Source organism: Postia placenta (assembly GCF_002117355.1).
Source record: "Postia placenta MAD-698-R-SB12 unplaced genomic scaffold POSPLAscaffold_5, whole genome shotgun sequence".
NCBI lineage: Eukaryota > Fungi > Basidiomycota > Agaricomycetes > Polyporales > Adustoporiaceae > Rhodonia > Rhodonia placenta.
In genome coordinates, this window is record NW_020169836.1 from 513,103 (window position 1) to 539,262 (window position 26,160).

Below are 26,160 nucleotides of genomic sequence, written 5' to 3' on the forward strand. Positions count from 1 at the left end.
GCCTACAATTTCCCTCCTTGTACTAGTCCGCTTTCGAGGCACTTGCTTGCTGCTGGAAGCGTCATTTGACATATGCTCTTTCAAGTCCAAGGAAGACTCGACGGGGAGCTCAGGGGCAGCAGCCCCAACTGCATCTACGGTGTATGACATTGGGGCGGGAGGAAAAGGTATGGCAGATAGTACTGCTGGAGACCACACGTCTCCCACATCAGGAACCTACAGTATTAAGTATTGAGATAAATCAATTTGCAAAGGATGGAGACCGCAGAGCGCGTGTCTCCAATTGAAAGGGATTGGATTTATGAATGGACGACGGCCCTTGGCTGCTATAATTACCCCTCGATCATTATGTTCTATTAATAGAGCAACACTAGTGTCTTGTCAACGTCACTGGTGCGGGTATCACAAGTTTCAGAGTCCGGAAGACATATCCCCTTTCGGATATTGATAACACTTTGGACAGATGGAGCACCGTACATGAACTCGAGTCTATGGTTCCAGTAATCATTCATCAGTCCCGAGATGGTAGAAGTACACGAGACGTAACAACGAGCTTACGGCGTTCCACTCAGGATCCATCGGGACCATCAACCGAATCCAACACTTCTCTGAACTACATCCGAGTACCGTCCTTACTGGGACAGCCATCTACTCTCCCGGTTTTGCGGTCATGCAAAGCAAAATCCTTATGTGCATATCATGCAGCAGCGTTTGGAGCATAGCGTATACATCTTCTGCACTGAGGCAGCGGTTCCTTCCCAAGTAGGATGGCAAGAAGGTAGGCATGGAGAAGCACTTCCTGCTCATTGAGGTAGGCGTCGCCCTGTAAACCTCAAGCGACATCTAAGAGAAAGGGTTCAGCGTACAGTAGTCATGTAGAGGCTGGCATACCAGATCAATACGGATATACTGCACATTTGTGTGGGCGAGCGCTGAAAGGCACGAAGTCTCCGGACTCGGGCAGGCGGGGCAGATTAACTGACAGCCTGAGCTGCTCCGGTCGCCCAATGCTCCCTATCATCGCCTTGATTCTCACCTCATTAAAACGACACTTTGCCAGCTGCAGGCTTCGCAAGTGTGGACTTTACAGCGAATTTATTTGACACCTCGCAGCTTACTGAAGTCAATACATTTGCATGTCTAGAAACCAAACCACGGATTTTGAACGAGGGTGCGTCACGGTTTTGACAAGAGATTCGACGCTAAATTGGGCGTCGATATAAACGCCCATGTCTCCCTGTGACACGATCACGTGCCGTGAGATGGCATGGCGGGTCGGGCCCTGCGCAAATCGAGGAACTCGGTGCGCGTTCTTACACTACTTCGATGCCCCATGGGAAGGTTATCGGCAACAGAAGATGAATGAATGTCACATAGCATGCATACTAGTACAACATAATATGGTGTGGCAGGCTAGCATCAATCGTCGCGGTCGAAGAGGACGTACGCCTTCCTATCCTGCTTCAATAGCTTCTCAATCATTTTCATTCCCTCAAGAACCTTTTCCTCTTGCAGCCGACGCCCGACAACCTCCACGCCTACTGGTAGGCCATGCATCTTTTCCGCATCATACATACCGTATGCTCCCCTCTCCACAGCATTTCTCGGCTTGAAGGCCCCAAGCGCATCGCGTGTGCGATCAACGTGTGTGACAGGCAGTATACCCGCAGTGTAGTCCAACTGGATCCAGGAGTGAGATTCCATTGGCGAGAACACGCGAGGGATCATCGGAGAAACTCACCAGGTTCCACATGAACGTGTATCCGCACACTTTCCATCCGTTCAGCATACCGAGGTGGGGTACTGCGGGGAGCGCATTTGGCACCGTGATGACGAAGTCCAGCTCCTCCTTCTTCCAAAACTCAAACCATTGCTCGCGGTATCCTTCACGCCGCGCGACCAGTGCTAGATACTCTGGAACGGTCTTCTCCGACCAATCTTCGACGAGACCCGCATACACCTCGTCCCTGCGGATGTAACGGAGATACCACGCGTAGAGGCGCTTGATGAAGCGTGGTGCGCGAAACATGGCAAGGGGTTGCTGGACGCCAGGATCTAGGAACTCGCCGGTGCGCATAGGCTTTATGCAGCTCTTCGCTATAGGGTACGTGAGAACAGATTACCGTATTCATCCTTGTGTACTTACCGCCATCTGCATACAGCAACTGAGACGCGAGCTTCAGAGCTTCGTAGGAACTAGGAGGATCACTGTTGATATAGACTCTGGTGGTCAGCATGCGATCACAATCTGGATAACAGTGCCTAACATAGATATGACTTCGTGTCCGTTAGCACTCAACACGGAAGCCACCTCTTGCAATGCACGACGACACGCAGGTGCTGGAGCGACCACCCCTGACAGACTGTGAGACTGACAATGGAATGAGCGTTATTCAAGCTCAAGATCGTACCATCATCCCATAAGACGCCCCAACGCAGGGGTTTCGATACAGGTAGCTCGACTTCCCGCCAAGGGATTGGTAACACCTAACAGATCGACCATCAAAAATCAGACATCGAAGTGTGATATAGTTCATCGTGGATCTTACTGAAGCATCATACTCCCATGGCTTCATGCTCATGACGGCGCGCCACACCGTCTCCAGATCTTCCAGTGTACGAGTCATAGGCGAAAAAGAACAAGGCACCCCCTCCTCGCCAGGAATACTGCTGTGCGGGTTTCCTGCTTTCATAAACCGGAACGAAGACGCCTTGATCGTGTAACACCCCGAATAATGTCTATCAGGCGTACGTTATCTCCTCGCTGCTCAGCGCGAGAGAGACAACTTACGACGGGACACGGACAGAGCCTGCGACGTCAGAGCCAATACCCACGCGCGACCCACCATATGCAAGGAGAGCACCCTCCCCACCGCTTGACCCCCCGGGTGAGTGGTCCTTACTATGGGGATTCGTGGTACGTCCGAACACGTCGTTCGCACACTCGAAAGTGAGCAAGGTGACTGGAATGTTCGTCTTCACAAATGGGATCGCGCCCGCATCCTTGAACAGACGGACGACCGCTGAGTCGCGCGTCATGGGCTTGCCAACCCACGCAGAATACCCGATGCAGGCGTCGTATCCCGCAACAGACTGCTCGTCTTTCAGACTCACAGGCACTCCAGCGAGGGGCCCCTTGGTACTGCATGTGCGCGCCCATTCCTCCGCGGACGGGATGAGGATCTCAGTGAGGCAGTTCGTTGCGGCGTGAGCCTTCAATGCCTTCTTCCCATACGCAGCAAGTATCGCTGATGGCGATAGTTCGCCCGCCTGAACGTTGGAAACAAGCTGCGAGAGGGGCAGGGCAAGAATGCCTTTATCGCTGGCGGAGAGCGGCGCTCGGTATATCGGTGGGAGGCTTTGAATGCGCTCCTTGCGCTCCTGCTGCTTTGACTGGCTGTCAGGTCGTTAGCATGGATCATCATTGGCGACATTGGACACGCACCAAGCGCGACGATGCGCGAGATATGAGAACATGGCTCGTTGAGGAGACTCGTGCGAGCGTCGGAAAGCATGGCACCCCAGCTTCTATGCTCGCCGGAGACAATGGATAGCGCCCCACGGCCGAGCGCCTTTCTGCTTTGCATTGGTCATGCGACAAGCTCAGGAAGCACACACGGTCGTCCGTGAGGGATGGCGGTCACACACGGTGAGGGATGGTGGTCCGTTATCATGGTAGGCGGATAGCACGATAGAAGCAACGTAGTTAGAATAAGATGTTCTATGACGTCAGTCCTTTGATACTACACCGACTTCGTCTGATACAGGGCTCGGCGAGCTGCGGAAGTGAAGTTGTCGCGTAGAAGCCCCAAATCAAACATTCGTTGTCCACACTTAAGGAAACAGTACTCACACGATGGAAACAGGAAAATAGCCGACGTCCTACCACGAGATAGTGCGTTTCCATAACGGTAGCTTTGTGTACGCATTTGTCATGTGTTTGCTGGAAGCTCAGACATCCCGCTCTAGGACCTCATACGCCTTCCCTTCCCGTCTGAGCAGTCGCTCAACCGTTTTCATGCCTTCGAGCACCTTTTCTTCTTGGAAGCGCCTCCCCACTATCTGCACCCCAACGGGCAGCCCATGCATTTTCTGGGCATCGTACATGCGATATGCGCCCGCTTCGATAGCGTTCCTCGGCTTGAATGCGCTGAGCAGGACGTCGCGCTCCTTGTCGACATGCGTCACCGGTAGCACGCCTGCAGAATAATCGAGCTGGGTGCAGCTCCGAGTCAACTCTTATTTGGGAGGACGGATGCCGGCATGCAACCCTCACCAGATTGAAGAGCACCGTATAAGTGCACGACTTCCACCCCTCCAACATACCGCCGTTCGGGACAGCAGGATGCGCGTTCGGTACAGTAACCACGAAGTCGAGCCCCTCGTTCTGCCAGAACTCGTGCCAGCGCGCGCGATAGGCCTCGCGCCGCGCGACCAGCCCAAGGTACTGCGGTACCGTTTTGTCAAACCACTCTTCGATGAGCGCCGCGTACTGCGGGTCCCGCCGAACGCGTCGGATATACCATGCGTAGAGACGCTTGATGAAGCGTGGCGCGCGGAACATTGCCAGAGCTTGTTCAACACCAGGGTCTTGATACTCGCCGGTACGCATTGGCGCCACGCACAACTTCCCTAGAGTATGGTAGTAAGTACAAGACGACCACTTTACAGGTGACTGCAATGCCCACCGCTATCAGGGTAGAATAACTGCGACCCAAGCTCCAGACCTTCGAAGAGACTCGGTGGCTCGCTGTGTCCTAGTGTCAGCATGCGAATAATGAATCAGGCAAGGAGCCCACATTGCGACCACTTCGTGCCCGTTGCTTTCAAGTGCAGATACGACATCTTGTAAAGCCCTCAGACACGCAGGTGACGGCGCTACTACGCCTACAAAACATCATATCAATATGCATTGACCGAGCACACAAGCCACACTGACCGTCATCCCAGATCACACCCCAGCGAACAGGTTTCGTTGGAGGCAGCTCAACGTCACGCCATGGCATCGGTACCACCTATGCATCCCCCCAGCGGTGAGTCCCCCTCTGCATCTGGGCGCAACCCAATCAACCCACATATGGATCGTACTCCCATGGTTTCATGCTCATGACCGCACGCCAGAACGTCTCCAGGTCCGCCAACGTCCTCGCCATGGGCGAGAAGGCAACCGAGACGCCCTCCAGCCCCGGGGTACTTGTAGGACCGTTCCCTGACTTCAGGAAGCGAGATGAGGACGCTTTGATCGTATACGTTCCAGAGTAGTGTCTGCAGACGCAAAGTGCATCAATCACAATGGAACATACAGCAACAGCATCACGCCGCGTACGAGGGTACCCGCACCGAGCCCGCACCATCCGATCCAACGCCCACGCGCGAGCCCCCATAAGCAAGCAGCGCCGCCTCGCCGCCGCTCGACCCCCCAGGCGCGTAGTTCGCATTGTGTGGATTCGTCGTGCGCCCAAACAGGTCGTTCGTGCACTCGAACGAGCACATCGTGATCGGCACGTTCGTCTTCACGTACAGCACCGCCCCCGCGTCGCGCAGCAGCCGCACGAGCGCACTATCGCGCGGGGCGTGTTTGCCGACCCACGCAGAATACCCGATGCATGCGTCGTACCCTGCTACGGCGTGCTCGTCTTTCAGGCTCACGGGTACGCCAGCAAGCGGGCCCTGCTTTCTGCAGCCGCGCGCCCAGAGCTCAGCGTCCGAGATCATGATTTCGGTGAGGCAGTTGGTGGCCGCGTGCGCCCGGAGCGCTTTCTTGCCATAGGCGAGGAGAACGTCGTTAGGAGAGAGAGCGCCGGATTGTACGCCTGAGACAACCTCTGCGATGGGTTTGGTGAGGATGACCTTGTCGGCGCTGGATAATGGCTCATGATAAGCAGGTGGGAGACTTTCAATTCTGGTACGCCGCTCCGCCTGCTTCGAACGACTGGGCAGAACGTTAGCGCTACAAATTGATGAATGCATCTAACATTGCTGCAAACGTACCAATCACGACGGTGTGCAAAATAGGAGGACATGATTGCGCCAGTCAGATAAAGCGATCTTTGAGTCGCCTGCTTATAGCGTATTTATGGGGAGCGTACTTTAGAGGTCTCACGGAGCTTCTGATAGGTACGCTAGGTCATGAGCTGAAGAACGCGAAGACCTGCCTGAAGATGTTTGGGTGATTGGACGAGCAGTCTGAAGACGCCCTGTTATCGAGCTTCCTTTTGCGATAGCAAAACTGGGTCGGGCAGCCGTGCGTGCACCCTGACAAGCAAGACGTATTGTGTATTTGAGTAGGACTCGGCCTTGGAAGTGGGATTTCTCAGATCTGAAAGTATATTTACGTGACTCGGCGGGGGAAGTCGACAGCACACCTAATGGCGAGCACCATCGAGACACATATGTGGTGTATGTTGATATGGGCATCAGGCGCGACACGTTGAGCATTCCATTAAGTTAAGTTCTACAAGCGTTGCCGTGAGCTCTCGGTATGGTGCGCTTGTCGTTCTAAGCAGCGGGGAAGGCCGACTATTTCTAACACAGATATGTCGGTCGCCTGCAAGTGGGAGTAAGACAGTGAGAAAGACGGGGGTGCCGTAAATAGGGACGGACATTGCCGCTATTGGATCTGGCATTTGATGTAGTGGCTAGCCAAAATAGGAAAGCGATGAAAGTCGATCACTTCCCGTGAATTTTGGCGTATTTGGGTGGAAGGAACTGAGTTCGAAATGGGACACGATAGTAATAGTAGTCCAGTCGCTACCATTCCTTGAACCCGATAAACTGCATCTGATCTCGATGTTTACACGAGCCACCAGTACGTCACCGTCACGCTGCTCCCGACGCTCACATTATTGACTTATGAATCGGATATATTATGAGCCCGCAACGGAAAGAAGCACTGTCATACTGCCTACAGTATTAACCTGAAAATATATAAGTATCTCATCTTCTTGGAGTTAGCGCTCGAGCCTTGGCATGTTCCAAGTTTGCCTATTGCGCGTGCTACTCAAGCCTTACCAGCTTGTCGAAACCGCAGGCATGTTTTCCATGACGGGATATGACGGAAGTTGATGACCTTGATGGAGTATACGTATAATACCAACGAGGACATTCGAATCAGCTACGCCAGCCGTACTCACTCAGCCCAGTAATCCCAGTAGTCTCACGCGCAAGTCTGTGCTCTAACTTCTAAGCCCCAGACAACTGGACAAGGAACGAGTCGAAGCGACACGTTGAATTCCGTGTCAGCGGATGTTATGCACCGAAAGCAGAGGCAAGAGATGCTCCAGCACTGCATGCGTACAAGCTCAGTGCAGTTCATTCCACACGTATAACTGAAGCAGCTTGTGATTTGTCATGGGCGTGCTGGCGAGCTGACGATCATGACGCTCCTCAGATCTGACAGTATATTTCCCAAAAGATCGTAGTACCACTTGGATCTCATCACCCTCAAATGCTCGATGAGCATTGAAGGCTTACCCCATCGAATTGACTGATTCCTGTGGGGTTCTCCCCGGTACTCGTGGACCGGCTGGCATGCAGATAACGCCATCATGCCGCCACAGAGCATGCCTCTTCGTGTTAGTTGTGAGTACCAGGGCAAACAGGAGATATTTCGATGCAACAAGCTGATATCACCTGCGGAGGTTACTTTAGAATTTCTTGTCACGCCGTATAACCCGTATTCTGCGGTCTCTGATGCTGAGACAATTGGACGGTACACAGCAGCCGCGTATGTAGAATGCGTTCGAGGTGTGCGCCAAACTCGTCGCGCGTCTGGGCGTACTGCATGTCTGTGTGCTCCGTAGGTGGCGCCAGACGAGATGTCTGCAGTGGCAGTCTTCCATCCCGAGACCTCGCGTATTCCATGCACCGCCAATGCCTGAATAGGGCGCTCCTCGTCGTCTACTGGCCTTGCAGCAGCTGTCCAGCGTGGCGCAAACTCGACCACACACCCACAGGGTATTAAAGCAGTCGCGTTTAGCGGGTAGTCCTCAGTGAGCCAAGCTTCCTTCCTCACTTTCGCATTCGCATTCGCATCTCGCCCAGCCAGCCAGCCCCGCACTTCACAATGCAGTTCAAGTACGCCGCCCTGCTCTTCGCCGCCCTGGCCTCCTTCATCGGCGCGACCGCCTCCGCCGTTCCCCCCGAGCAGAGTAAGATTTCCGCGTCTACTTATCGGTCGGTTTGCTAGGGCTAACGCACCGCGCGCAGCCGGCGCCGTCGCCAGCTCAATCCTGAGTGAGTCCGGGCCGCCTCTCGCGTCTGCCACAGGAACACTGACGGTTTGGCCGCCCAGCTGCCGACCCGGACGCCTCGACCGTGTCTGTCGGTCTAGGCTTCACCTACTCCTCACCGTGAATGCAAGCGCCGTGAGCATCCTTCTCCGTGTGGGCGCGCTACCGCTGACCATCTGCCCTCGCAGTCTTGTAGAAGGGTATGGACTGGTAAGCCGCGTCCCACGCACTGCTGGGTCCTGCAGCATGGACGCACGCTGATTGACGTTTCGCACCGGCAGCGATGGCCCACAGTCTGCTGGAAGTCGTGTGCATAGAGGCTTTCCAGGTAGCGGTCAAGGATGCGGGGCGTTGCGGCCAGTTGTACCCTGTCGTGTTGTTCGAAGTCCGTAGTTGAATTGTGCATAAAGCCGTTTGAGATTAAAGAAACACCAGATTGTTCTCACCATACTGTGGGCTAGATGCTGGAGGTGTGTTGCCGAACTTCGAAGTAACCAGTCCGTCATGATCGTCACCGGATCCATCCTTCTTTACTCGAAGGCAGTCGATCTTCTGGTGTCGGCTATGTATTCACCGACGTCGTTTCGCTGGTTGTATATTGCCTCACGAGAGTATGGTACCAGAACTCGTAACATAAGTACGCGCGGAAACACTATGGGCTTGCGCACCTGGAATCCGATACGCGATCATGCAATATAGGGCTTCGAGCCACAGAAGATTACTGGAGACACCCACTGACACTTGCGTACATCTATATTCGGTACCGTCTTCGGCCGTGACGTTTCTGAGCTGCAGTGTGCCAGATAATCACGGTACTTTGTGTGACCCGATCTGACCGGGCATACTCAATCGGCAGCACTGTCGACATCCAAGGCGAGGAACAGACCACTCGCGAGGCGAGTAGCACAGGTCACAAGTGAGGTTATGCACGATTTCAACTTTCGCGGCGGCAATGATCGACGTGTCGACGTCCCGTTGGCGCTGACACGCGCCGCGGAGCCGGCCAAGGTTGCCTTCGCCTGCGCCACCCAACGCGCCTTCAGGTGCATGCCTGTAGGCTGTCATCCCGGCAGAAAGAGCATGTAAAGCAATGATGTCTGTGCGCGCGAATCTCTGGCCATCGGTGTTCAAGTTGATTGCACCCCGCCTGTTGCGAGAACGCCGTCTGTGATCTTTAAGCTTCGAGGGCGCTCAGCCGGCCACGCCACCAGCTTCCGAGCCCCGACGCCCGACGATGCGAGCACCGCCACCCGTGCATTCTTTCTGAACCTCTGAGCAGACGCACCGCCTGTCGCCTGTTGCCTGTCCGCTCCTCCAGCCGACGAAGAGCACTGGCCTCGCGTGATGTCTTCTTGAACGAAGGTGACGTTTACTCCTCCGGGCGTCCTTGCACACTCGACGCCACATCGCTGATCAGTCGGCCCCCTGCAGGCTGCACTGCGGCTGTGCCACCGTCCCCAGCGTATCGTCGCATCATTCCCAGCGGCGCGCGGAATGCACGGCGGCGCGGTCGGCGCACGAGCGCAGGTGTAGGCGTGGCGGAGGTCTATAAAAGCAGGCGCGAGCAGCGAGCAGCTGTCAGTCGCCGACCTCGCAGCATTCCTTCGCAGCACCTCTTCTCACCTCAATTCCCGCAACGCACACCTCAGAATGCAGTTCAAGCTCGCCGCCGTCCTCTTCGCTCTGGCGTCCCTTCTCGGCGCGTCGTCGGCCAGCGTCTCGCGGACGCCGGTGAAATCGCGTCTGAAGTCCTTGGTGAGTGTGTTCTGGTGCACCTGGGCTTCCGGGCGCGCGGCGCTGACGGCGGCCTGCGCCAGGCGACGCCCCGAGCAACACGGTCGGTGTGACCCTGGGTTTTAACTACGCGAAGCCGTCCGATACCCAGGCAACGTGCGTAGGATTCGTCCTGCTTGCTGTGGCGTCGCTCATTGATTCCTCATTCAGGTTGGGAAGAATCCGCCAGTGGTGAGTGCACCGCACTCAGCCGAAATTGCAGTGGGCTGATTTCAGGCACGCCCGTGAAGCTATACTGGAAATCAGGCGCACAGAGGTCATACTGTGCTTGGCAAATGACCTGGGACTACTCACTCGATAGAATGACCTGTTGGCTTCGTCTTCTTGTGGAACGCAGCCGGTTCTGAACTTGCGGGGAATTATTTTCCTAGACTATGTGTGGCTGCTTGTGAAAAGAACATAAGCGATAAACTATTATGAAGCAACGCACTTTCTCAAACGGCTCCGGCAAGTCGACGTGGAAACCTGATTCACTACGTCATCGATGTCAGGCCTTCTTGCCATACACGGCAAGCCACTTTCTCTATATGGCAGAAACGCCTGTGCTCGCTGGCTGGCCGACATTGCCAGGATTCTACTCGATCGGCACCACAGACCGTATATAAGGGCTCACCGGGCACACAAAGTCACTGTCCTTTCTCCTCCCTCCCCTAATCTTCTTCCCCTAGCTACACATATGTTGGAGCTTGGGATTGTGGCGAGCGCACGCCATTGTATTTGGCATTGTTTGTAGTACCTCGCAGACTTTGTGCGAGCCGCTCTGACGTTCCTTACGCGTTTGACAGAGCTCAGACAAACGCGATATATCTTTGTTGGTCGTGCTCGCTTTGAGTCTCGGACGAAATTTAACAATATATCGCCCCCGAAGATGCGCGCACAACCAGAGGCATCAGGAATCATATTCTGCTACTCACAGTAAACGTACTGGTCGACTGTCATGTGCGCCACCTGCGGGTCCCTCGAGTCCTCCAGCTGGTCATCGCAGCAACTTGGTTGTAACTCCTTTGTCGTGCCTTGTGGGCCCTCGTAGACCTGGGTGATGTGTGTTCTGGCAGAGGAATGTGATAGCCGCGGGCCTGGAAGGCTCAACCCCGAGTGGCAGCCGATCCTGCATATATCTAACCAGGTCGTGCTCTACAACCCGACCTCACATGCCCTCTCCATCCGCACAACGCCGAATACGAGCCTTGCTCCTACAACGACCGAAAAGGGATATGTCTCCCAGGCTTTGAAACTTGTGAGGACCCGTACAGTGACGTTGACAAGACAGTGTTACTCTATGAATAGAATAGAACATAGAGATCGAGGGGTAATTATAGCAGCCAAGGGCAGTCGTCCTTCATGAATCCAATCCCTTTCAATTGGAGACACATGCGCTGCGGTCTCCGAGTCCTTCATTTGCAAATTGATTCATTTCAGTACTTAAAGCTGCAGGTTCCTACTGTTAGAGACCTGTGGTCTCCAGCAGTGCTATCTGCCATACTCTTCCCTCCCGTTCCAATGTCGTACACCGTAGATGCAGTTGGGGCTGCTGCCCCTGAGCTCCCAGTCCAGTCTTCCTTGGACTTGAAGGAGAATATGTCAGATGACGCTCACAACAGCAAGCAGGTGCTGTTGGAACTTGAGATTGTGGCGAGCGCATGCCACCGTATTTGGCATTGTTTGTAGTACCTCGCAGACTGCGCGAGCCGTCCTGTATGTTGCTTACGCGTTTGACAGAGCTCAGACAAACGCGATATATCTTCGTTGATCGTTCTCGCTTCGGGTCTCGGACGAACTTTAACAGGTGCCTCGAAAGCGGATTAGTACAAGGAGGAAAATTGTGGTGGATTACACTGCTGGTACACTGTCTGTCACACATGTTGATCGCACACGCGATGCGCTTGGGGCCTTCAAGCCGAGAAATGCTGTGGAGAGGGGAGCATACGGTATGTATGATGCGGAAAAGATGCATGGCCTACCAGTAGGTGTTGAGGTTGTTGGGCGGAGGCTGCAAGAGGAAAAGGTTCTTGTGGGGATGAAGATAGTTGAGAAGCTATTGAAGCAGGACAGGAATGCGTACGTCCTCTTCGAACGCGACGATTGATGCTAGCCTGCCACACGATATTATGCTGTACTAGTATGCATGTTACGTTCATGTCATCTTTTATTTCCGATATCCTTCCCATGATGCATCGAAGTAGCGTAAGAACCGCACCGAGTTCCTCGATATTGCGCAGGGACCAACCCGCCATGCCATCTCACGCGTCGTGGCATACATTTGTACACGTGACCGTGTCGTAGGGAAACTTGGGCGCTCAGATCGACGCCCAATTTAGCGTTGAATCTTTTGTCAAACCGTGACGCACCCCCGCTCAAAATTTGCATCTTGGCTTCCAGAAATGCAAATGAATGTATCGACTTCAGTAAGCTGTAAGGTGTCAAAAAAGGCCCACCCCAATGTCCGCACTTGCGAAGCCTGAAGCTGGCACAGCGTCGCTTCAATGAGGTGAGAATCAAAGCTAAAATAGGGATCGAGATTGAAGACTCACGATGTGTTCGGATTGATGGGTCACGAATATGGAGACTTAAAACATGGGAAGTTAAATTTGCGCAAGTATTAGAAATTGCCCCTGCAGCTGTGGTAGCTGGCTCGCGCATGTTACAGCACATTTTTTCAGAGTCACCGTCTCACCCCTACAAAATACTTGGGATGTCAGTGGAGGACAGGAAATACCTGAGTCCTGACGCGAAGAGACGCAAACGATATCAACATTTACACGAGGTATCATTGACGAAGCCATTGGGAACGTTTCGTGATATGACAGACGTGCATTCTCGAGCTGGTTAACACGAAGCCGCTGGCACATCTTCTGCTCTTTTTACGTCGAGCGCGGTCGAAGTTGACGTACCCTCTCAAGGCTCTCCTGCTCTTCATCAGCACCCATATTGCTATCGCATGCCGCTTCTCTCTACGCCTTTCTTCAAGTCTGGAGAAATATGCTTAGCAGTTGTACGCGGCAGGCTCTATAATTCCTGCCACCATCACGTTAGCGGTATATTTCCGAGCGACCACGCGTTCGCTATCTTCCCGACTTCGTGTCAGTCATGACGCTGAAGCTCACTCGCCGCAATCTCTCCTTTCCCGCGATACGTTGATTGATGGCGACATTTAATGCCTATATCATTCATTTCTCAATGTCCTCTGTCTTCATGACTACGTATCGCCACGCATTCAGCCCTTCCACCACGTCGAAACTTGGACTCTACTTGACTGTTCATCACCTTCCAGTGTGGGACGTATCTCGAGTAGGCCTAGGTTTGCTCGTGACACGTTCAAGCGAGACACTTTGTAGCCTGAAATATGGTCCGTCTCTCTTCTCATTCCCATGTACTACAACCCGCCAGGGGGGCTTGCTGAGAACATTGGTATCGGCCGTATGGCAACCGGCGCTTGACGTTACCGCATTTCAGCGACCGGAGCAGCTACTATTGCGCGATGCTGCGCCTATACTAGCGCAAGGTCTGCGTATCGGAAAGCTTAGGCTGTCAGTCTTCATCTGCCCGGCCTGCCCGAGTCCCGAGATTTCGTGCCTTTCAGCGCTCGCCCACACAGATGTGCATTATATCGGTATTGATCTGGTACGCCGGCCTCTACATGACTTATACGAGCTAGTGTACACTGAACCCTTTCTCTTAGATGTCGCTTGAGTTATACATGACGATACCTACCACAATGAGCGGCAAGTGCTTCTCCGTGCCTACCTTCTTGCCATCCTGCTTGGGAAGCCTCAGCGCATGATATGTATACGCTATGCTCCAAACGCTGCTGCCTGATATCCACACAAGAATTTTGCTTTGCGTGACCGCAAGACCAGGAGAGTCGATGGCTGCCACAGTAAAGACAGTACTCGGATGTTGTTCAGAGAAGTGTTGGATTTGGTTGATGGTTCCGATTGGTCCTGAGTGGAACGCCGTAAGCTGTCAGGTTTCGTGCACTTCTACCGTCTCGAGGCTGATGAATGATTACTAGAACCATAGACTCGAGTTCATGCACGGTGCTCCGTCTGTCCAAACATACTCCTGGTGCTATCCACATGACCGAAAAGGGGTATGTTTCCCAGGCTTTTTGCCTGTGAGGACCCGCACAGTGACGTTGACAAGACAGTGTTGCTCTATGAATAGAATAGAACATACTCATAATGATCGAGGCGTACTTAATAATAGCAGCCAAGGGCCGTCGTCCATTCATGAATCCAATTCCTTTCAATTGGAGACACGCGCTCTGCGGTGTCCTTTCCTTTGCAAATTGATTCATCTCAGTACTTAAAACTGCAGGTTCCTGCGGTTGGAGACCTGTGGTGTCCAGCAGTGCTATCTGCCATACTCTTTCCTCCCATCCCAATGCCGTACACCGTAGATGCAGTTGGGGCTGCTGCCCCTGAGCTACCCGTCGAGTCTTCCTTGGACTTGAAGGAGAATATGTCAGATGACGCTCACAACAGCAAGCAGGTGCCTCGAAAGCGGACTAGTACAAGGAGGGAAATTGTAGGCTCCTATATGGCCATTGCCGCCGCGGCATTTGGACTGTTCTCGGATGGATGTAGGTATTCTGTTTCAATGGCCAGGAAAGCTCAGCTGATGATTGCAACAACTAGACCAAAACAATATCATGACGATGATCAATGTCTGCCATTCAAAGTACTCTATATCCGATCGGTTTACTGACTAAAAAACAGGTCGTACTTAGGAAACAGTACCCTAAATCATACACATCCAAGGTATCTACTCGAGTGTCGAATTCACTTCTCGTTGGTAAGCCTCGTAGTCAGGATGTCCCTTGGCTTTGTTGAAACCGAACCGTTCTGTTGTTAGGCGACGTTCTTGGTCAGCTCTTAATTGGCGTTCTGTGCGACAGAGTCGGGCGCAAAGCAGGGGTAGTAATCACGACCTCCTTAATCGTCATCGGGGCCATCCTTGCCACTGCTGCTCACGGGTCGCATGGAAGCGTCGTTGGCCTGTTCTGGTTCCTCACAGTGGCACGCGGGACTATTGGAGTCGTAAGTTGTGTTCCTAATTAGCTACCCCGCTGTGACCGGACTATGATACGTAGGGCACTGGCGGAGAATATCCCGCATCGTCGACCAGCGCCAGCGAGGCAGCGAACGAGCTCACTGTAAAGCAGAGGGGCAGGAGTAGGTCCACATCGCACTCCATTGACAACATTTTCTAACGTTCCTTACCTAGTATTCCTTGCTGTTACAAATGGTCTTCTCAGCGTGCGTTGCGAATTTACATTTGCGTCGGAAGTCCTATCTGACATGCATCAAGTTCGGCACGCCGTTTGCTGTTGCGGTATTCCTTATCGTTCTGGAGGCTGCCGGTGAAAACCACCTTGAGACCGTCTGGCGTGTCTGTTTCGCCATCGGCATTGTGTTTCCTCTTCTAGTGTTCTACTTCCGTATGCGCATGCTAAGCCCCAAGCTGTGAGTGACCATCCACTGCACATGTTCTGTCCTGACGACGTCTGGATGAACAAGGTTCCGCGACAATGCGATCAAGCGTAGGATGAGCCTGTCTCGCGCATGGCCTGAGTTAATATCTGGATCTAGATCATGTCCCGTACCGTCTGGCCTTCAAGAGGTATTGGAAAGCGCTCATAGGCACAGCAGGAACTTGGTACGTACCGCTGCCACCGCATGCCACATCTTGAGCTGGTGAGCTGAACCTTACTTGGCACAGGTTTATATATGACTTCGTACGTTGAGCCAAAAATAAGTGTTAGTGTTGTTCCCCCTGTGATGAACTTGAACCTACACAGGTCTTCTTTCCTAACACCATTTTCTCGGGCCTTATAATCTCCGAGATCATACACGACGGGAGTATAAAGTCAACTGCAGAATGGCAGCTATTCTTGGGGACTATCGTCCTGCCTGGTGCGTCAAAGTCACATTAGACGCGAGGGCAATGACAATGACAGATGTGTTAACAATCGTGATCAGGCACATGGCTTGGGATCTATCTTTGCAATCCCCTCGGGAGGCGATATACGGTCGGTACACTCATGGACTGCTTTGAATGTGCGTCTGATTGGCTTCATCATCACTCAGATGATGTTGGGCTTCACTGGCTACATTGTATTTGGTGAGTGCGATGCTTGTTCCTTAAACAAGTCATGTCGAACCCGACCCACAGGCCTTATCACCGGGTGCGGCTATGACAAGATCACTAAGATTGTACCCCTGTTCATCTTCTGGTCAGCCTTTCCTTACCTCGCGTATTGCTGATTAGCGCTGATACTCTCCGTGCTGTCATCTAGTTATGGCATGCTGCATGCCATGGGGAGTCTGGTCGGTATCTCTATCATGATTCTTTACCACTTGAAGCTGACACTCGTACAGGGACCTGGAAACCTTAACGGACTTGTCAGCGCCGAGTAAGTACAGCCACGTTGTGCCTGTGGCACTCAGTAGCTAATGATTACCCGCAGATCGTTTCCTACTCCCATCAGGTACAGTCTATAATCATTGTCATGTGGAACGTGCATTGACTTGACCACGCCGTGCAAGGGGAACATTCTATGGTATATCTGCCGCGGTCGGCAAGGCAGGCGCTGCGATCGGCACGGAAGCATTCACGCCTATCCAAGACAACCTGGGCAAAAAGTACACTCCCCGTTTATTTGACGCGTCAGTGCGCTCGGACTGACAGATGTGTTCGCAGGTGGACGTTCATCGTCGCTGCGATCTGCGGTGTCCTCGGCGTTGTGCTCACGTACTTCTTCGTTCCCGAGATGACGAACATCGATTTTGCGGACGAGGACGAGAAGTTCCTCCTGTACCTCGCCGACAACGGGTGGGAGGGGGTCGTCGGCGACGGTGACTCTGCATTCAGTGCTGATGAGGTTGTGAGCGTCGAAGAGAAGGAAGCGTGAGCGTGATGGGAGAGTCGGGTTCAGGCGCTCCAATGTATACAGGACTGATACTGGTTGGCCTTTGCGGCTCATGGCTTGTTCAGGGTGATATTTCTTGATTGCGACCGCACATATATCAAATGAGCGGCGCCCCTTTATGATCTAAAACGCACAATATACAGGTGATTGGAAGTGAGCAGAAAACGCTTCTCAGTCGGGACACGGAATACACATATACAAGAAGGTGATTGATTGTCATGACTATTTCTTTTTGGTCAGCGACGGAACTGACCGTACTCATGGATATTCGTCGCCGATCTTTACAAGAAGCATTGACAAGTATCGAGCGCGGCTAGCGTCGACGATATGACAAGACGGGTGGAAGGCCAAACAGCATCAGGTAAGTCAACGATCGTACAATTAAAAAAATGCTTGCCAAAACGTGTTTGCTGATAGCTCTGCTTTCTTCGAGTCGGTCGTGCGGCTACTTCCGTCTAGCGGTCACCTGGGCTTCGAGTCGAGATCACCTACTACGGTACTTATGCGAGAATAGACGCAGCTTAACCAATGGCGCCTTGACTGGTCGTGAACGGCTGCCGCTACCGTCTTCACAACCCCATCACTGTTGTGCTTGGAAAAAATTGGCGACCGCCAGTTCTACCACCTTTGTCGCCTTGCGCTCTCTTACTCAGCACATCTTTTGCGCCTGGTAAGCCATGATACCCAGCTGATACGGACGCCGATAGTTTTGTGGTTGATGACACTGTTCGGGACTGGGGGCTCAAGACCTTAGACGGCCTGCAACCTCAGGCTGTGTGACTCCTACACCGCCCACATATTAGAGGAAGATTTGTTTTGCAGCTTATGCGAGTGCGGTTGTATAATAATGTATGTGTGTAGCCTGACGATTAACAGTTTGTTTGCTGCGTTCTCACGCCACACTGACTATCTCTATAGCGCAATGAGCGCTAGAGCCACGAAGTCTTGAACTAGAATCATCACCGGCCCTGCGCCTTTACTTAAGCACACCTACCTCTGTGCGCATCCACATGGGGCAGACATCTAGCACAAGTGATGATGAAGGCCGACGCGGTTCGCTTGGGATTCTGCTATGTCGCAGTGGTCTACCTTTCGCAGTGAGTCTCAAACACTTGATTGGCAACTCGCGCAATGGCTGAGCAAGTTGCAGGATATGGATATAGCTTCGCACCTAACTCCGAATTGGACTGTACAGGGCTGTTCACCAATTCGCTTGCCGTTAGAACTCGTTGACCATGTCATAGACCATCTACAGCACGACAGGTGCTCGTTACTCGCTTGTGCATTGACTGGCCGTGCGTGGCTCCCTCGAAGCCGCTACTACCTCTTTCGCGTTGTCGACGTCTCTGCGGACAGTCGGCGATTAGACGCTCTAGCCCTGTTGGCGCAATCTCCCTCGGCATTTTTGTTAAAGTTGGTTCAACACTTGGACATTGATGCACAGCAATACACCAGCTCTATTCAGGAAGTACTCCAAATGTTCACGGGGACCATTCTTCATGCCGTGCGATTGACCATACGCAACGTCGCATATGCTGGAGCCAATGAGCCACGCGAATTATTCATGCGCTTGCCTGTTTTCACCTCAGTCACCACCTTGATAGTGCACTCGTCAATGATCAAATCCTTCAGCCTGCTCTGTCGCCTCGTCTCCGCATTCCCCCATCTGTCGGTTTTGAGCTTGCATCGCGTCTACGTTGCGACCCTGGATCAACCCACGAACCCTACGGATCAGTCTCCGATTGTGTGTAGCATTCGCTTGACGATGCTCTCCGTGTTTGCCATGCAGGCGCAGGAAATGAATCACCTGTTGACCTGGATCACTGAATCGCCCATCACTCATCCTATCCGTGATTTGGTCTTATGGCGCGATTGTTACAAGGGGAACCTTCAGAAGAGTCTGGTGATCAATCTACTACAAACCACAGGCTCGACTCTCGAATCGCTAGCACTCGATGTGACCGCTCTCAAGAGCGAAGATATCACAGGTAGAGTCGAGCGAGTTCTATGAAAAGCTTCTGCAAATTCATGGCGTTACGCAGATGTTGCTTCCGCCTTCGGCAGCAGCAGCTGCAACCTCCGATCACTGATCATGCCGTTGGACCTGTCACCTAGTACAAATGTACGGATATGGCTATCCAATGTTTCCAGCCGATCACTGAAGGAGCTCAAATTTGTGATTCGGAGCACTTGGTATTGCCAGGCCGACCTCGAAGCAGCCAAATCCTTCTGCTTGCTAATCGATTGCGTAACCGAGCTCGATGTCTTTGCCAGCCTGAGCACGGTTTCTTTCCAACTACCACCCAGATCCGGTCTGTCGACACACTCCCGCTGCTGCACGGACGACCCGTACGCGGTGCTACAGGCCCTATTTCCAAGTCTCTATCGCAGAGGGCTCTTACGACTCGCCGATGATGGTGACTTGTTCAGAGCAAACTGACTAGGGCACCTATGAGAGAATCGATCGTTGGTACGTCGCGACCCGCGGCCGAATAGCGACCTGGGAGGAAAAACTGACCCTGTCGCGGGCCCAGATTAGCCAAACTCAATCTCGCTTGCACCGCGATAAGACAAAGACCGAGGTTGTTCCAAGCAACTCGTGGCTCGAACATCAGCTGGCTCACGGAGGGCCCCTTGTGGTGCCAGATTGAGTTCGACGACTTATGTCTATCGCGTATAGAGATGGATTCGCTCTGTAGGCCCATATCTGAATGGATGGAGAGGAGCCTGCGTCGCATTCTCGAGGGCACTTACGGCGAAAGGACGCCCGTTCCGGTGACATGTACGTAACACTATTCCTTCTGTACCGTACACAGTGGCCCAGCCTATTCATTGGTTCTCCTCCTGCATAACAGCTATTCTGATGTCGGTGCAGAAGTAGTTCCAGGACTTGGTCACCTAATGCACTCCGGCTTCGCGAAACACCTCAGCGACACCTCAGCAGCCCCATGACCAACGTGCATATCAGAAGGAGCACCGTGAGATGCCGCTCAGCAGCAACGTATATCGCCTCCAGCAGCGTCACTGACTTCCTTGTTGGAACGGCCAGCCATCTTGACTACCATGTTCTCCTATCTCGCTCATCGTCGCGGGGTGTAAGTGCTGTCGACCAACTTACCACCACTGACTCATATAATATCATCCACAGTCGCGCTAAACAACAAGAACGCCAAGGACGTATAGACAGCTTGCCCCCCGTCTACAATGGTCCAATGTCCGACTTCGAGAAAGGCATCATGGCTAAGCCCATAGCGCAGATCGTGGCCGAAGTACAGTCCGGGACGCTCAACCCGGTCGATGTGCTACGTGCGTACGGCAAAAAGGCGCTGAAGGCCCAGGCTGCGATCAATTGCCTCACGGAAATCATGATCGCCGACGCCGAAGATTGGGCAAAGAACTCCAATACCAAAGGCCCCCTCGCCGGTGTTCCTGTCAGCTTCAAAGACGAGATGGCAATAGCTGGCTATGATGCGAGTCTCGGCTACTCCGCGTGGGTCGGCAAGCCCATGGAGAAGGACAATACTGCCGCGCGGCTTCTGCGTGACGCGGGTGCCGTCCCCTACGTCAAGACCAACGTGCCCATTACATTGCGCTCGTTCGAGTGTACCAACGATGTCTTCGGGCAGACAGGGAATCCGCACAATATCGCATACTCCCCGGGTGGATCGAGCGGAGGGGAAGCGGCGCTGCTTGCTTATGGCGGCTCTAGAGTTGGTATTGGCTCAGATGGTGCTGGATCAGTACGCACTCCAGCGTAGGTGCTCGAACCATGATCACGCTGTGCCGTTTTTCACTTGCCGCATAGGCACTACTCCGGCTGTTATACGATCAAGGCAACGTCGAATCGATTCTTGAAATTTGGAAATGCGCATGGTGCAGTCCCAGGCAACGAAGGTGTCGGTGTCGCATTTTCACCCATGACCAGAACGCTCGAGGATCTGGAGACGGTGTGGCGCGGTATCATGAGCATGAAGCCTTGGGAATACGATCATTCGGTAATTTATGGTATTCATCTTCACATTTTGCACACAATTGATTGCATAAAGGTGGTGCCTATCCCCTGGCGGGAGACTGATTTGTCTGCGGTTAAAGGCCTCAGATGGGGTGTAATATGGGATGATGGTGAGCATTAGTAGCATAGGGCATCGCTGCCAACTTACTCTGTTGAATGTTAGGTGTTGTCGCGCCGTCTCCTCCGTGTCTCAGGGCATTGAAAAGCGTTGTGTCCCTCTTGGAAGCGAACGGACACGAAGTAGTCACAATGTCAGTGATATTTACGGCGCTGAATCTGTCTCTCACCGAAACGGGATTATTCTAGCGATCCTCCAAGTCAGTATGAAGGTCTCAAACTGGCATCACAGTTGATCTATGCAGACGGAGGTACTGCTCACGCGATCGCTGCTGTATTTCGCTGAGACCTCCACGGCATACCAGGCAAGACGATGATGAGGATCATGCATACCGGAGAATACAACGACCCAGGCGTGATTGAGGCACTTGCCATGTTCCGTATGCCGCGATTTTCAAAGCGCCTCTATGCGTGGTATATACGACACATCCGTGGAGATGACGTCTATGCCGGCCTGGTCGAGAACTGGTCGGAGAAGACTGTACCAGAACTTCTCACTCTCGTTGCAGCGCGCGAAGCATATCGAGCTCTATGGTTCGAGTTTTGGAAAACACAGAATTTGGACTTCATAATCACAGTCCCTAATGCCCATCCGGCGGTGCCGCACGGCGGAATGAAGGAGGGATGGAAGTCATGCGGATATACATTCCTGTGGAACTTGGTACGCCCCCTCGCACAATGCACATTTCCATAACTGATGTAATATCTGTCAAGCTCGATTATTCTGCAGGTATACTTCCCGTGACGCATGTCGATAAAAACCGTGATGCATTGTCGCCGACCTTCAAGCCTCGCAATGCGGTAGAAGCGGGAGCTTATCGCATGTACGACGCAACGAAGCAGCACGGGTTACCAATCGGGGTCCAGGTCATTAGCAGACGCTACAGTGAAGAAAAAGTGCTGGAGGGTATGAAGATTGTTGAGAAACTCTTGAAACAAGAGGGGAGCGCATACGAGCTTTTTGAGCGTGATGACTAATCGCTACCAAATGGACTCCCAAGTGTCGATTGAAGCGCTCGCCTCATCGACTTTGACCTGTGCCAGTGTCTCTAGTCATTGTGTCGTCATTTCATACTATACCTATTGGTATCCTTCGTCGAATTTCAAACGACAACTCGTTCTCATGCACGCACTATAGTGAACGATGCTCAAACGTGGTTCGAGAATGACTCATTCTTTGATATGCAAGTACAAGGCCCATTGTCTGTAGGCAGCATCAAGTGTCCAACGGCACAATGTCCATATCTATGCGAGTGTCCGTGGCACGACGTTCTATTCTATGTGAAGCTAAGTTCAACGTCTGTTTCGTTGTTTTATTTTGGTTTCCATGCGTATCGCATTTAGGATATGAGTTGTACAAATTATGACGGCTTTTTTGCCTTTGGTTCGTAAGACGGTATTTGGTTTCGATAACTGTGTTTTCTTTTATATGACTTTATTTTTATGATTGCTTTACTTTGTTTGTGTGACTTTATTTTGTTTTATTTTGGATGACTTTGTTTTTGTTTTGTTTTGGATGACTTTGTTATTATTATTTTAATGGTCTGTGACGGTTTCTTTGTTTTCATGATTGTTTTTGTTTTTGTTCGCATTCAAGCGTCCGCGCGAGATATTCAGGCCAGCACGATCATTTCGAGACGGTCGAGCAGGCCCGGCGCAGGCGACGCGTTCTCCTTCGTCTCTTTCTCCTTCCCGCCCAACGGAGCGCGCGGCGGCAATAGTACCAACGCCTCCCCAAGACTCTCCTCCTCCGGAAGTTCCGGGAAACCCAGTTGGGGTTCGCATGCGTACACTCCGGGAGTAGCGGGACCATCGCTATCGCCACCGGATGTGCTTGCAGAGGTGAGTGGTGAAGTGCATGCGGAACCCCACTGGGAATCATCGTCGAGGTTGACGGTACCCAGGTCGACCTCCTCGGCCGTTGTGATAATGAGGCCGACGTCGGGCTGGTAGATGACCATGTCCTCGACAGGTTCCTCGCAGTAGACATTGTCCTGCAGCACGCTATTACCTCCTCCGACCAGCGGAGAGGGTAGGAAAATATGCGGCTGTTCAGGAAGCATGGGCACGGTGCCCCGCGCAATGTCGTCGTCGCTCATGAAGAACGTTTCCATTTCGAGCACCGCCCTGCGAATCGCGGATATGGGCGGGCGATGAAATGGGTTCAAAGCGAGCATATGTTGGAGGAGCGCCCCTGCGGGGCGCGAAATTGGCATCATGACCTCGAAATGATGCTCGTCGCGGAGAAACTCAGCGAAGCACGGGTCAACCGTGCTCGCGAGTTCCCATGGGCTGCACCCACTGAGCATATTTGCGAGGATGATGCCGAGCGACCAGATGTCGTTGTGCGGAGTGGAATAGCCTCTATAGCTAAACTCTCCCCCGATGCACTCTAGATCCAATGAGGTGAGCGACTTTACGCCCACGCGGAAAGCCGGAGACTTACCGGGCGACATGTAGTGCTGGCTGCCGCAGCCGAACGTGCAGCTGAATCTCCGATCGGTCGCCAGACCGAAATCGGCAAGATACACAGCGCTACCGTCCTTGCTGCACAAGATGTTCTCCGGTTTGAGATCCCGATGGAAGACATGCCTCTTATGACACGCTTCCACGGCGTCCAAGATCTGCACGAAGACCCTACGAACCAGGTCATCGTTCCGGTCGAACGCGTGGTCGTCAGCGATCATCGAAAACAGGTCCCCTCCTGAACAGAAGTCCATCACGAGATAATAGAACCGCTCGTCCTCGAACGCGTCATGGACGGTGAGCACGTTCGGGTGGTCCGAGACGAGGCGGTGCATGTGAATCTCGCGGCGCTGGCGCGCCGTATCGGACTTCAGGGGGCCTGCTTTTTTGATGATCTTGACCGCACACTCGACAGGTGCACCACCCCGGCGAGGGCGGGCTTGCAAGTCGAATGCACGGTAGACGACACCACAGGCGCCAGCGCCAAGCAACTGTACAAGCTCGTAACGACCAGCGTCAACGAGGCTGCCAGTGAAGTCGGGCAAGTAAGCGGCCATAGACTTGCGATTCATTGTCGCGAAGAAAGTATGGCAAGGTAAGAATAAGAGTGGATGTGATGAGTGGTAGGTAAAAACCTGGCCTTCCAACAGCCAGAAGGAGCCGGCTTTTATGCGTTTTCGAGCCCAAGCAGAGCCCAAGTTCATCCTCCTTGAACAGGGACGTGCTGAACGGGAGGCGTGCATCCGTTCATCCATATCCGATGCGGATATTGGACATCCGGTATTCATGGTCAGAATAGAAACGGACGTTGTCGTTGTGCCACATCATTATCCATTACGATATTGACCAGGCAGCTGAGCGTACGGCTCGATCAGTCCAAACCAGAATCATCCGCACAGACACTACGAGCACCACAGGATTGCAGAGGCTTATACTCGCATGGATCTGAAAGTTAAGAATTACGAGCACATTGAGTGATGTACGTTTGATAAGATTATTATCAAGCCGTGCTGTTATGATACAATGAGGATGTAATGTGGAATACGAAGGCTACGTCTAGCTATGCGAGCATCATCGCGTTCTGCTCTGCGATGAAGCGCCTCAGCATCAACCTCTTCCCTGGCATCGCTTGGGATGTCTTATCGACAACATCGACACGCTCGACCGCTTGCCCAATCCCAGAGCCTTCGGCGAGCTCTGGAACAACGACATCGGGATCCTGCGCATGAGTTTCTGGGGTGACAGGGAGGTCACTGTCTTCCCCAGAGAACGATTCGGAGCTGTAGTATGACGAGGACGAGGATGAGGACGAGGTTGTGTCGACGGGGGATGTAGCGTGCGACGGAGACGAGCCCTCGGCTGAGCCGAGGGTGAAGACTTCTATTGGTGCAGGTGGGCGGAAGGAGTTTCGCGAGGAGTCGGGGGCAACTGGCTCTCCAGGTCGTAGACCTTCTTCCACGTAGCGCAGGGAGCGCGAGGGGACGTTGTCGTCAGCATGCTTGTTTGAATCGTCCGAGTCGTCGTCCAGCGAGACCATCGAAGACTCTGCGGAGAGAGATTCCATGATGGAACTGTCGTCGTCGACAAGGGTAACGCCGCTCATCTCTCTGAGACGCGGTACATAGGAGTCATATGCGTCTTTGACATGTACAGACGCGTTGGAGAGATCTTCTTCGCTCATGTAGAAGGTATCGATCTCCGAGATGACTTGACGAAGTGTCTGTAGGTCGATACTATCTTCAGGTAGGATGGTGAAGATGCGGCGGAGGATACTATCGGCGGCGGTTGAAAGGGGGAGCATTTGACGCAGGAAGGTGGGATCGCGAACGTAGTTGTGGAAGCAACCGTCGTCGAGAGCCGCACGCTTCCAAGGGCAGCGCCCGGTGATCATGTTGGTGAGTATGACACCCAATGCCCATATGTCAGCTCGACGTGGTGAGTACGACGTATGGTGTCCATCTGCGTTCAAGCATTCTAACGATAAAACCGTATCAGTTTCCTGCTTAGAAATGCCGATTGTGTACTGACCCGGGCTCATGTAGTAAGAGCTTCCTGCGCCAAAGTTGGTGCTGCTTTCAGTTCTCGTCGCAAGCCCGAAATCGCCCAGATATGCGTTTTGGAGTTCAGCGCTGACGAGAATGTTCTCCGGCTTGAGATCGCGGTGGAAGATGCCATTCTGGTGGCAAGCATCAACTCCATCAATCACTTGGAGGAATATATGCTTGATGAGCGCATCGTTACGGGCAAACTTGCGTGTGCGTGAGACGACACGGAACATGTCGCCGTCTGGGCAGTAGTCGAGGACAATGTAGAGGTACTGCGAGTCGCGCACGACACGGTGCAGCGTAAGAATATTGGGGTGGGCGGTGACATAGTGGTGGTACCCGATCTCGCGGGCTTGGTAGGTTCCACGGCCCGTCCACCGATCTGCGAGCGGAAGGACTTTGACGGCGAGGAACGAGGGTGTGTTCAACTGGGCAGTGCGATCTACTGCACGGTAAATGGTTCCATAGGCACCTGCGCCTAGAATGTCCAGAAGTTGGAGACGACCCTCGTCAATGAGGCCGAAGGACAGATCGGGGAGGATGTATTTGCGCTGGAACATTCTG

General features: G+C 53.0%; 9 protein-coding genes across 9 annotated transcripts; 4 read left to right on the forward strand and 5 right to left on the reverse strand.

Moving 5' to 3' along the window:
* Positions 1 to 420: 420 nt before the first annotated feature.
* Positions 421 to 1,201, reverse strand: POSPLADRAFT_1039482 (hypothetical protein). The gene is made up of 3 exons (XM_024477551.1): positions 916 to 1,201; positions 559 to 843; positions 421 to 489 (listed from the first exon to the last, which is right to left on the reverse strand). The coding sequence occupies exon 2, from the start codon at positions 841 to 843 to the stop codon at positions 649 to 651; it is 195 nt and encodes a 64-aa protein (XP_024340071.1). The 5' UTR covers positions 916 to 1,201; the 3' UTR covers positions 421 to 489; positions 559 to 648.
* Positions 1,202 to 1,419: 218 nt separating this feature from the next.
* POSPLADRAFT_1055336 (hypothetical protein) lies at positions 1,420 to 3,477 on the reverse strand (the record flags this gene model as incomplete). Its single annotated transcript, XM_024480629.1, has 8 exons — positions 1,420 to 1,680; positions 1,742 to 2,097; positions 2,147 to 2,208; positions 2,268 to 2,355; positions 2,412 to 2,487; positions 2,550 to 2,739; positions 2,792 to 3,397; positions 3,446 to 3,477. The coding sequence occupies 8 exons, from the start codon at positions 3,475 to 3,477 to the stop codon at positions 1,420 to 1,422; spliced, it is 1,671 nt and encodes a 556-aa protein (XP_024340072.1).
* Positions 3,478 to 3,951: 474 nt separating this feature from the next.
* On the reverse strand, positions 3,952 to 6,023 carry POSPLADRAFT_1055337 (hypothetical protein; the record flags this gene model as incomplete). Its single annotated transcript, XM_024480630.1, has 8 exons — positions 3,952 to 4,215; positions 4,277 to 4,632; positions 4,689 to 4,750; positions 4,800 to 4,887; positions 4,940 to 5,015; positions 5,076 to 5,265; positions 5,327 to 5,932; positions 5,992 to 6,023. The coding sequence occupies 8 exons, from the start codon at positions 6,021 to 6,023 to the stop codon at positions 3,952 to 3,954; spliced, it is 1,674 nt and encodes a 557-aa protein (XP_024340073.1).
* Positions 6,024 to 8,065: 2,042 nt separating this feature from the next.
* On the forward strand, positions 8,066 to 8,628 carry POSPLADRAFT_1032960 (hypothetical protein; the record flags this gene model as incomplete). The annotated part of the gene is made up of 5 exons (XM_024476899.1): positions 8,066 to 8,150; positions 8,209 to 8,235; positions 8,269 to 8,366; positions 8,420 to 8,441; positions 8,513 to 8,628. 5 exons carry the CDS (start codon positions 8,066 to 8,068, stop codon positions 8,626 to 8,628), a joined length of 348 nt encoding a protein of 115 aa, XP_024340074.1.
* A 1,253-nt stretch (positions 8,629 to 9,881) lies between these two features.
* Positions 9,882 to 12,111, forward strand: POSPLADRAFT_1045656 (hypothetical protein; the record flags this gene model as incomplete). The annotated part of the gene is made up of 7 exons (XM_024478820.1): positions 9,882 to 9,986; positions 10,176 to 10,196; positions 11,056 to 11,262; positions 11,460 to 11,633; positions 11,694 to 11,720; positions 11,812 to 11,953; positions 11,993 to 12,111. The coding sequence occupies 7 exons, from the start codon at positions 9,882 to 9,884 to the stop codon at positions 12,109 to 12,111; spliced, it is 795 nt and encodes a 264-aa protein (XP_024340075.1).
* Positions 12,112 to 14,408: 2,297 nt separating this feature from the next.
* Positions 14,409 to 16,938, forward strand: POSPLADRAFT_1139296 (hypothetical protein; the record flags this gene model as incomplete). Its single annotated transcript, XM_024485017.1, has 14 exons — positions 14,409 to 14,607; positions 14,880 to 15,064; positions 15,118 to 15,199; positions 15,252 to 15,283; positions 15,336 to 15,465; positions 15,617 to 15,683; positions 15,747 to 15,762; positions 15,826 to 15,940; positions 16,007 to 16,056; positions 16,115 to 16,148; positions 16,200 to 16,260; positions 16,324 to 16,440; positions 16,574 to 16,693; positions 16,728 to 16,938. The coding sequence occupies 14 exons, from the start codon at positions 14,409 to 14,411 to the stop codon at positions 16,936 to 16,938; spliced, it is 1,419 nt and encodes a 472-aa protein (XP_024340076.1).
* A 3,081-nt stretch (positions 16,939 to 20,019) lies between these two features.
* POSPLADRAFT_1055341 (hypothetical protein) lies at positions 20,020 to 22,063 on the forward strand (the record flags this gene model as incomplete). Its single annotated transcript, XM_024480631.1, has 8 exons — positions 20,020 to 20,051; positions 20,105 to 20,710; positions 20,762 to 20,951; positions 21,003 to 21,078; positions 21,132 to 21,219; positions 21,275 to 21,336; positions 21,391 to 21,746; positions 21,800 to 22,063. 8 exons carry the CDS (start codon positions 20,020 to 20,022, stop codon positions 22,061 to 22,063), a joined length of 1,674 nt encoding a protein of 557 aa, XP_024340077.1.
* Positions 22,064 to 23,178: 1,115 nt separating this feature from the next.
* On the reverse strand, positions 23,179 to 24,096 carry POSPLADRAFT_1112430 (hypothetical protein; the record flags this gene model as incomplete). Its single annotated transcript, XM_024483400.1, has 2 exons — positions 23,179 to 23,449; positions 23,501 to 24,096. Coding segments are annotated over 2 exons (867 nt in total), but the record flags the coding sequence as incomplete, so codon positions are not given.
* A 1,139-nt stretch (positions 24,097 to 25,235) lies between these two features.
* POSPLADRAFT_1139305 (hypothetical protein) lies at positions 25,236 to 26,156 on the reverse strand (the record flags this gene model as incomplete). Its single annotated transcript, XM_024485018.1, has 2 exons — positions 25,236 to 25,525; positions 25,580 to 26,156. Coding segments are annotated over 2 exons (867 nt in total), but the record flags the coding sequence as incomplete, so codon positions are not given.
* Between the last annotated feature and the right edge of the window lie 4 nt (positions 26,157 to 26,160).